General features: G+C 41.8%; 1 protein-coding gene across 1 annotated transcript in view; it reads right to left on the minus strand.

The window, feature by feature from the left end:
* The window catches only part of AGO1 (protein argonaute-2), a 237315-nt gene that overhangs the window by 44824 nt on the left and 180451 nt on the right, over positions 1-12040 (minus strand). The window contains exon 17 of the mRNA XM_071690453.1: positions 4587-4716. Within this exon, the coding sequence (XP_071546554.1) occupies positions 4587-4716 (130 nt within the window). The remainder of the gene's footprint in view (positions 1-4586; positions 4717-12040) is intronic.

Below are 12040 nucleotides of genomic sequence, written 5' to 3' on the forward strand. Positions count from 1 at the left end.
TTTCTTTTCCATCATACACTGAATTAGGAGTGTGTGTGAGCCTTGTGTAGTGTAGGGGCTCCTTGTAAGGTGGGCAGCTTTATGGTTTATCATACATTTGGTAGAGGTTTTTCCACCGTTACCAGACCAGTACCCATACCCCACATCTGGCAGGTCTCTGCGAATTTCTTTGGTAGACTGTACCTAAAGGCTGCAAGATCACTATATGATACCATGAACTGCTATGAGGAGCTGTACAAAGAGAAGATGCACTGAAAACAGTAAACAACTCTCTATGCTTTCTTGTCATCAAATCAGAACTTATAACACATGTTGAGGAGGTGATGATATGGATGATGATGATGGGGCAGACAAGAGCACCAGTGTCTTACTCTCTCCCCCTGTAACTCAATTCCACCATCATCTCAACCTCATGTACAACTCGGCAACATCTCTGGTATGTCAAACTTACGTACTTTTGTTTGTGTACTATAATCTGTGAAGTAAAATTATACCATCTAAACTACATTCAAAAAGTTTAAAACTACTTTTGTTTATGTAGTATAATCTGGAGTAAAATCATACTATCTAAACTACATTTAATAAGTTTAAAAATGTGGATGTCCATTTATAAGTGTTTTTAAACTTCTTTTTTTTTTTATTATACTTTGTCGCTGTCTCCCACGTTTGCGAGGTAGCGCAAGGAAACAGACGAAAGAAATGGCCCAACCCCCCCCCATACACATGTATATACATACGTCCACACACGCAAATATACATACCTACACAGCTTTCCATGGTTTACCCCAGACGCTTCACATGCCTTGATTCAATCCACTGACAGCACGTCAACCCCAGTATACCACATTGCTCCAATTCACTCTATTCCTTGCCCTCCTTTCACCCTCCTGCATGTTCAGGCCCCGATCACACAAAATCTTTTTCACTCCATCTTTCCACCTCCAATTTGGTCTCCCTCTTCTCCTCGTTCCCTCCACCTCCGACACATATATCCTCTTGGTCAATCTTTCCTCACTCATTCTCTCCATGTGCCCAAACCACTTCAAAACACCCTCTTCTGCTCTCTCAACCACGCTCTTTTTACTTCCACACATCTCTCTTACCCTTACGTTACTCACTCGATCAAACCACCTCACACCACACATTGTCCTCAAACATCTCATTTCCAGCACATCCATCCTCCTGCGCACAACTCTATCCATAGCCCACGCCTCGCAACCATACAACATTGTTGGAACCACTATTCCTTCAAACATACCCATTTTTGCTTTCCGAGATAATGTTCTCGACTTCCACACATTCTTCAAGGCCCCCAGAATTTTCGCCCCCTCCCCCACCCTATGATCCACTTCCGCTTCCATGGTTCCATCCGCTGCCAGATCCACTCCCAGATATCTAAAACACTTCACTTCCTCCAGTTTTTCTCCATTCAAACTCACCTCCCAATTGACTTGACCCTCAACCCTACTGTACCTAATAACCTTGCTCTTATTCACATTTACTCTTAACTTTCTTCTTCCACACACTTTACCAAACTCAGTCACCAGCTTCTGCAGTTTCTCACATGAATCAGCCACCAGCGCTGTATCATCAGCGAACAACAACTGACTCACTTCCCAAGCTCTCTCATCCCCAACAGACTTCATACTTGCCCCTCTTTCCAAAACTCTTGCATTTACCTCCCTAACAACCCCATCCATAAACAAATTAAACAACCATGGAGACATCACACACCCCTGCCGCAAACCTACATTCACTGAGAACCAATCACTTTCCTCTCTTCCTACACGTACACATGCCTTACATCCTCGATAAAAACTTTTCACTGCTTCTAACAACTTTCCTCCCACACCATATATTCTTACTACCTTCCACAGAGCATCTCTATCAACTCTATCATATGCCTTCTCCAGATCCATAAATGCTACATACAAATCCATTTGTTTTTCTAAGTATTTCTCACATACATTCTTCAAAGCAAACACCTGATCCACGCATCCTCTAAAAGAAAGAGACAGGAGGTCAAGGGAAAGGTGCAAGAGGTGAAAAAAAGGGCAAATGAGAGTTGGGGTGAGAGAGTATCATTAAATTTTAGGGAGAATAAAAAGATGTTCTGGAAGGAGGTAAATAAAGTGCGTAAGACAAGGGAGCAAATGGGAACTTCAGTGAAGGGCGCAAATGGGGAGGTGATAACAAGTAGTGGTGATGTGAGAAGGAGATGGAGTGAGTATTTTGAAGGTTTGTTGAATGTGTTTGATGATAGAGTGGCAGATATAGGGTGTTTTAGTCGAGGTGGTGTGCAAAGTGAGAGGGTTAGGGAAAATGATTTGGTAAACAGAGAAGAGGTAGTGAAAGCTTTGCGGAAGATGAAAGCCGGCAAGGCAGCAGGTTTGGATGGTATTGCAGTGGAATTTATTAAAAAAGGGGGTGACTGTATTGTTGACTGGTTGGTAAGGTTATTTGATGTATGTATGACTCATGGTGAGGTGCCTGAGGATTGGCGGAATGCGTGCATAGTGCCATAGTACAAAGGCAAAGGGGATAAGAGTGAGTGCTCAAATTACAGAGGTATAAGTTTTTTGAGTATTCCTGGTAAATTATATGGGAGGGTATTGATTGAGAGGGTGAAGGCATGTACAGAGCATCAGATTGGGGAAGAGCAGTGTGGTTTAAACTTCTATTGACCTATAAAAATTCTGTGTGAACACATCTCTTATGACAAGGGAATACATGGGAAAAATGGTCCATGTTATGGAAATTTGTGATGCTGACACATTTTCAAGTGAAAATCCCTTCCATAATTTGGGAGGCCTATATACTGTTATAAAATAAATGTCTCAACACACTGTTGCAGCACTCGCAGATTCTCTATGAATTTTTCTATTGGATATACCAAGGCATTTACGGAAATGCCATACTATACCATCACTAGCAATGTTTATACATTTCACAAGCTTATTTGCTAGAACATGCACTTCTACACTGCAAATGTTGACCCTGCTTCAGCAATGCTGCTTGTACAATTTATGAAGTCTCTTGTAACTGATTATTGCTAACAACTTCCAAGGGCCACCAGTCAATCCACTCCCTGTTGTACTGCCTGCAAACTTAAAAGCACACTATTTGAGCTTTTTTATGATCTTTCTTATTTCCTAAAGTTTGCTTTTTACCACTGCACTCATCACATATGCAGTCAACAGAAATGCCAGACTTGAGCTTTTTGGTAAGCTAAAATTTCTAATCTAAGCTCAAATCTACAAGCACTTTTCTCACTATCCTTTAGACCAATGATAAGATATCAAAAATACATACTGTACATGAGAAAATCAATAAACTGCTTTTGCAGCATAATAGGACACAAAATGGCACACAAAAGAATATCAGTGCTTACACGAGTGCCTGTGAACAAACTTGGCAGGTTAAGGATCCAGTCTGAGCCCTTGGGTATGTCACACACATCAACTGCATATGCATCGACCAAAAGCTATTCTAGAAGATTCAAGAAGGAATGAGACAACTGAGCTTATTTTGACCACGTGAACACATTCAGTATATGCGGATCTGGTCCATTATTTCCAAAGTCCACTGGTTCTGGGTCCATTTAATGAATGGTTTACTGTACCACATCATTCCAGTTTGCTCTATCCCTTACATGCCTCACACCATTTATTTCAAGCCCCAAACCTTCAAATTCTTTCACTCCATCTGACCACCACCTCCTTGGTTTCCTAATTTTTCCTTGTTTCCTCCAATTCTGACATGTATCTCCACTTAGCCATCCTCTCTGTAAGCCCAATCCATTTCAGAAAATCTTCTTAAGCTCGCTCCTACATTTTTTTTTTTTTTTTTTTTGCTTTGTCGCTGTCTCCCGCGTTTGCGAGGTAGCGCAAGGAAACAGACGAAAGAAATGGCCCAACCCACCCCCATACACATGTATATACATACGTCCACACACGCAAATATACATACCTACACAGCTTTCCATGGTTTACCCCAGACGCTTCACATGCCTTGATTCAATCCACTAACAGCACGTCAACCCCAGTATACCACATCGCTCCAATTCACTCTATTCCTTGCCCTCCTTTCACCCTCCTGCATGTTCAGGCCCCGATCACACAAAATCTTTTTCACTCCATCTTTCCACCTCCAATTTGGTCTCCCTCTTCTCCTCGTTCCCTCCACCTCCGACACATATATCCTCTTGGTCAATCTTTCCTCACTCATTCTCTCCATGTGCCCAAACCATTTCAAAACACCCTCTTCTGCTCTCTCAACCACGCTCTTTTTATTTCCACACATCTCTCTTACCCTTACGTTACTTACTCGATCAAACCACCTCACACCACCTCCTACATATCCCTCTTATTACCACACCTCTATCTAACCCTATCATTTCTTATACAATTCACACCATATGCTGTCTTAAACATTTCATTTCCTATACATCCACATATACATATATAAATGTCTGCTCAACAAGTAACTTTTCAAAAGTGCATAAACCCACCTGAATGCCCTGATGAGAACAAAAGTGCATAAACCCACCTGAATGCCCTGATGAGAACAAAAGTGCATAAACCCACCTGAATGCCCTGATGGGAACAAAGATAAAAATCAAATTCTGTAGGGTGTGTGATGCCCACATCAACTGTAGTTCCCGCTGGAATGTTACCACTTTTCCCACTCTGCTCCTTTTTGTCAGAACAAAACAACCTGTGCAAAAAATAAAATATTAGAGTATCCATAAAACAAAAGGAGCTACACAGTACTTCAACAAAGCACCTAACACATTTCTACACATACATCTGCTGCATAACTTGTGCAATGATGCTAGGAGAGAAGATTAAAATATGGTTAAGTTAGGTTATGCTATGGCATGATTATTAAAGAAACCCATTCCCCTGTGAGGGCAGGATTATGATACAACCCCAGGACCGCTTTCACAAAGGGGTACCAGTGCCTTCTTGAAAGGACTCTTGCATCTTCAAGGATACACCACAATCATTAGAAGGGACAGGATACACTCCTTTGAAGTAAGAATTTTTCTGATAAAACTCTTCAAGGGAATTTTCACTTGCAGTTAAACCCTCAAGCAGGTGAAGTCAAGTAGCATCTACAAAAATTATTATTACCATTTCTTTATTTTCTTTCATAATTTATCACCATTTCCAGCATTAGCAAAAGGAAACAGACAAAGAAAGACACATCCACTCACATACAAATTTATACACATTTTCTTTTATACATATTCACAATTTCCCGCATCAGTGAGGTAGCATTAAGAACAGAGGACTGAGCCTTAGAGGGAATATCCTCACTTGGCCCCCTTCTCTGTTCCTTCTTTTGGAAAATTAAAAAAAGGGAGGGGAGGATTTCCAGCCCCCTGATCCCTCGCCTTTTACGAATACGTGGGAAGTATTCTTTCTCTATCCCCAGGTATATACATAAATACACATATAAGGTGAGGTAGCACCTGGAAACAGACAAAGAAAGACCCATCCCCTCATATACACATATATACATAAACACCCATACACATACATCTATCTATATTATCATCTAATATAATTCATACTGTCTGCCCTTATTCATTCCCATCACCACCCCACCACACATGAAATAATAACCCCCTCCCCCCGCATGTGCGTGAGGTAGCACCAGGAAAAGACAACAAAGGCCACATTCGTTCAGTCTCTAGCTGTCATGTAAAATGCACCAAAACCACAGCTCCCTTTCCACATCCATGCCCTACAGAACTTTCCATGGTTTACCCCAGACACTTCACATGCCCTGGTTCAATCCATTGACAGCACGTCGACCCCAGTATACCATATTGTTCCAATTCACTCTATTCCTTGCACGCCTTTCACCCTCCTGCATGTTCAGGCCCCAATCACTCAAAATCTTTTTCACTCCATCTTTCCATCTCCAATTTGGTCTCCCACTTCTCCTCATTCCCTCCATCTCTGACACATATATCCTCTTTGTCAATCTTTCCTCACTCATTCTCTCCATGTGACCAAACCATTTCAAAACACCCTCTTTTGCTCTCTCAACCACACTCTTTTTATAACAACACATCTCTCTTACCCTCTCATTACTTACTCGATCAAACCACCTCACACCACATATTATCCTCAAACATCTCATTTCCAGCACATCCACCCTCCTCCGCACAACTATAACTACAGCCCATGCCTTGCAACCATATAACATTGTTGGAACCACTATTACTTCACACATACCCATTTTTGCTTTCCAAGATAACGTTCTCGACTTCCACACATTCTTCAACGCTCACAGAACTTTCGCCCCCTCCCCCACCCTATGATTCACTTCCGCTTCCATTGTTCCATCCGCTGCCAAATCCACTCCCAGATATCTAAAACACTTCACTTCCTCCAGTTTTTCTCCATTCAAACTTACCTCCCAATTGACTTGTCCCTTAACCCTACTGTACCTAATAACCTTGCTCTTATTTACATTTACTCTCAGCTTTCTTCTTTCACACACTTTACCAAACTCAGTCACCAGCTTCTGCAGTTTCTCACCCCAATCAGCCACCAGCACTGTATCATCAGCGAACAACAACTGACTCACTTCCCAAGCTCTCTCATCCCCAATAGACTGCATACTTGCCCCTCTTTCCAAAACTCTTCCATTCACCTCCCTAACAACCCCATCCATAAATAAATTAAACAGCCAAGGAGACATCACGCACCATTGCCACAAAGCAACATTCACTGAGAACCAATCACTTTCCTCTTTTCCTACATGTACACATGCCTTACATCCTCGATAAAAACTTTTCACTGCTTCTAACAAATTGCCTCCCACACTATACATTCTTAATACCTTCCACAGAGAATCTCTTATCAACTCTATCATATGCCTTCTCCAGATCCATAAATGCTACATACAAATCAATTTGCTTTTCTAAGTATTTCTCACATACATTCTTCAAAGCAAACACCTGATCCACACATCTTCTACCACTTATGAAACCACACTGCTCTTCCCTAATCTGATGCTTGGTACATGCCTTCACCCACTCAATCAATACCCTCCCATATAATTTCCCAGGAATACTCAACAAACTTATACCTCTGTAATTTGAGTACTCCCTTTTATTGCCTTTGTACAATGGCACTATGCAAGCATTCCGCCAATCCTCAGGCACCTCATCATGAATCATACATACATTAAATGACCTTACCAACAAGTCAACAATACAGTCAACCACTTTTTAAATAAATTCCACTGCAATACCATCCAAACCTGCTGCCTTGCCAGCTTTCATCTTATGCAAAGCTTTTACTACCTCTTCTCTGTTTACCAAATCATTCTCCCTAACCCTCTCACTCTGCACACCACTTCGACCAAAACACCCTAAATCTGCCACTCTATCATCAAACACATTCAACAAACCTTCAAAATACTCACTCCATCTTCTCACATTACCACTACTTGTTATCACCTCCCCATTAGCCCCCTTCACTGACGTTCCCATTTGTTCTCTTGCCTTACACACTTTATTTACCTCCTTCCAAAACATCTTTTATTCTCCCTAAAATTTAATGATACTCTCTCACCCCAACTCTCATTTGACCTCTTTTTCACCTCTTGCACCATTCTCTTGACCTCCTGCCTCTTTCTTTTATACATCTCCCACTCATTTGCATTATTTCCCTGCAAAAATCATCCAAATGCCTCTCACTTCTCTTTCACTAATAATCTTACTTCTTCATCCCACCACTCACTACCCTTTCTAATCTGCCCACCTACCACGTTTCTCATGCCACAAGCATCTTTTGTGCAAGCCATCACTGTTTCCCTAAATACATCCCATTCCTCACCCACTCCCTTTACGTCCTTTGTTCTCACCTTTTTCCATTCTGTACTCAGTCCTCCTGGTACTTCATCACACAGTCTCTCCTGGTACTTCCTCACACAAGTCTCCTTCCCAAGCTCACTTACTCTCACCACTCTCTTCACTCAAACATTCTCTCTTCTTTTCTGAAAACCTCTACAAATCTTCACCTTCGCCTCCATAGGATAATGATCAGACATCCCTCCAGTTGCCCTCTAAGCACATTAACATCCAAAAGTCTCTCTTTTGCACGCCTATCAATTAACACATAATCCAATCATGCTTTCTGGCCATCTCTCCTACTTACATACGTATACTTATGCATATCTCTCTTTTTAAACGAGGTATTCCCAATCACCAGTCCTTTTTCAGCACATAAATCTACAAGCTCTTCACATTTCCATTTACAACAATGAACACCCCATGCACACCAATTATTCCCTCAACTGCCACATTACTCACCTTTGCATTCAAATCACCCATCACTATAACCAGGTTTCATGCATCAAAACTACTAACACACTCACTCACCTGCTCCCAAAACACTTGCCTCTCATTATCTTTCTTATGCCCAGGTGCATAGGCACCAATAATCACCCATCTCTCTCAATCCACTTTCACTTTTACCCATTTCAATCTAGAGTTTACTTTCTTACACTCTATCACATACTCCCACCACTCCTGTTTCAGGAGTAGTGCTACTCCTTCCTTTGCTCTTGTCCTCTCACTAACCCCTGACTTTACTCCCAAGACATTCCCAAACCACTCTTCCCCTTTACCCTTGAGCTTCGTTTCACTCAGAGCCAAAACATCCAAGTTCCTTTCCTCAAACATACTACCTATCTCTCCTTTTTTCTTATCTTGGTTACATCCACACACATTTAGACACCCCAATCTGAGCCTTCAAGGACGATGAGCACTCCCCACATGACTCCTTCTTCGGTTTCCTTTAGAAAGTTGAAATACAAGGAGGGGAGTGTTTCTAGCCCCTGGTTGAAATACAAGGAGGGGAGTGTTTCTAGCCCCCGCTCCCGTCCCCTTTAGTCACCTTCTACGACATGTGAGGAATGCGTGGGATGTATTCTTTCTCCCCTATCACCATACATAAACATACATAAACATACATATACACATATAAACATACATATACACATATTTATTCATTTATCATACTTTGTCACTGTCTCCCGCATTTGGGAGGTAGCGCAAAGAAACAGATGAAAGAATGGCCCAACCCACCCACATACACATGTATATACATACACGTCCACACACACACATATACATACATACACAGACATATACATATTTACAAATGTACATAATTCATACTTGCTGCCTTTATTCATTCCCGTTGCCACCACGCCACACATGAAATGACAACTCTCTCCCCCTGCATGTGTGCAAGGTAGCACTAGGAAAAAACAACAAAGGCCACACTCGTTCACACTCAGTCTCTGTCATGTATAATGCACTGAAACCACAGCTCCCTTTTTCACATCCAGGCCCAAGAAAACTTTCCATGGTTTACCCCAGATGCTTCACATGCCCTGGCTCAATCCACTGACAGTACGTCAACCCCGGTATACCACACCATTCCAATTCACTCTATTCCTTACACACCTTTCACCCTCCTGCATGTTCAGGCCCCGATCACTCAAAATCATTTTCACTCAATCCTTCCACCTCCAATTTGGTCTTCCACTTCTCGTTCCCTCCACCTCTGACACAAATATCCTCTTGGTCAATCTTTCCTCAATTATTCTCTCCATGTGACCAAACCATTTCAAAACACCCTCTTCTGCTCTCTCAACTACACTCTTTTTATTACCACACATCCCTCTTACCCTTTCATTACTTACTCGATCAAACCACCTCACACCACATATTGTCCTCAAACATCTCATTTCCAGCACATCCACCGTCCTCCACACAACTCTATCTATAGCTGATGCCTCACAACCATATAACATTGTTGGAACCACTACTCCTTCAAACATAGCCATTTTTGCTTTTCGAGATAATGTTCTCATCTTACACACATTTTTCAATGCTCCCAGAACTCTTGCCCCCTCCCCCACCCTCTGACTCACTTCCGCTTCCATGGTTCCATCCGCTGCCAAATCTACTCCCAGATATCTAAAACACTTCACTTCCTCCAGTTTTTCTCCATCCAAACTTACTTCCCAATTGACTTGTCCCTCAACCCTACTATACCTAATAACCTTGCTCTTATTCACATTTACTCTCAGCTTTTTTCTTTCACACACTTTACCAAACTCAGTCACCAGCTTCTGCAGTTTCTCACCCAAATCAGCCACCAGCGCTATCTCATCAGCGAACAAAAACTGACTCACTTCCCAAGCCCTCTCATCCACAACAGACTGCATACTTGCCCCTCTCTCCAAAACTCTTGCATTCACCTCCCTAACAACCCCATCCATAAACAAATCAAACAACCATAGAGACATCACGCAACCCTGCCGCAAACCAACATTCACTGAGAACCAATCACTTTCCTCTCTTCCTACACGTACACATGCCTTGCATCCTTGATAAAAACTTTTCATTGCTTCTAGCAACTAGCCTCCCACACCATATATTCTTAATAACTTCCACAGAGCATCTCTATCAACTCTATCATATGCCTTCTCCAGATCCATAAATGCTACATACAAATCCATTTGTTTTTCTAAGTATTTCTCACATACATTCTTCAAAGCAAACACCTGTTCCACACATCCTCTACCACTTCTGAAACCACACTGCTCTTCCCCTATCTGATGCTCTGTACATACCTTCACCCTCTCAATCAATACCCTCCTATAGAATTTCCCAGGAATACTGTACATGCCTTCACCCTCTCAATCAATACCCTCCCATATAATTTCCCGGGAATACTCAACAAATTTATACCTCTGTAATTTGAGCACTTACCTTTATCACCTTTGCCTTTGTACAATAGCACTATGCATGCATTCTGCCAATCCTCAGCCATCTCACCATGAGCCATGCATACATTAAATATCCTTACCAACCAGTCAACAACACAGTCATCACCTTTTTTATTAAATTTCAATGCAATACCATCCAAACCCGCTGCCTTGCTGGCTTTCATCTTCCGCAAAGCTTTCACTACCTCTTCTCTGTTTAATAAATCATTCTCCCGAACCCTCTCACTTCACACACCACCACGACCAAAACACCCTATATCTGCCACTCTATCATCTAACACATTCAACAGACCTTCAAAATACTCACTCCATCTCCTTCCCACATATACACATATAAATATACACATAAATATATATACATAAACAGCAATATACATATATACACGTGTACATTTTCATACTTGCTTGCCTTCATCCATTCCCAGCGCCTACCCAACCCACAGGAAACTGCATCGCCACCCCCTGCATCAGCGAGGTAGCACCAGGAAAACTGACAAAAACGGCCACATTCATTCATATTGTCTCTAGTTGTCATGTGTTATGCACCAAAACTACAACTCCCTATCCCTATCCACAGACATTTCCATGGTTTACCCCACACGTTTCACATGCCCTGGTTCAGTCCATTGACAGCACCTCGACACTGGTATACCACATCATTCCAATTCACTCTATCCCTTGCACGCCTCTCATCCTCCTGCATGCTCTGGCTCCGATTGCTTAAAATCTTTTTCACTCCAACCTTCCACCTCCAATTTGATCTCCCACTTCTCATTCCCTCCATCTCTGACATACATATCCTCTTTGTCAACCTTTCCTTATTCATTCTCTCCAAATGTCCAAACCATTTCAACACACCCTCTTCTGCTCTCTCAACCACAATATTTTTATTGCCACACATCCCTCTTACCCTTTCATTACTGACTTGATCAGAACCACCTCACACTACATACTGTCCCCACACATTTCATTTCCAACAATCCATCCTCCTCCATACAACCCACCTATAGCCCATGCCTTGCAACAATGTAATATTGATGGTACTACTATTCCTTCAAACATACCCATTTTTTGCTCTCCCAATAACGTTCTTCTTCCACACATTCTTAAAAAAAAAAAAAAAAAAAAAAAATGAGGAAAAATCAGAGCAAGCACAGAGACATGCAAAAAATTGATCCCATCCTATAGAAATCTGGCATATGAAGAAAAGCTG

The sequence above is a fragment of the Panulirus ornatus genome, chromosome 48 (genome assembly GCF_036320965.1).
Source record: "Panulirus ornatus isolate Po-2019 chromosome 48, ASM3632096v1, whole genome shotgun sequence".
Taxonomy (NCBI): domain Eukaryota; kingdom Metazoa; phylum Arthropoda; class Malacostraca; order Decapoda; family Palinuridae; genus Panulirus; species Panulirus ornatus.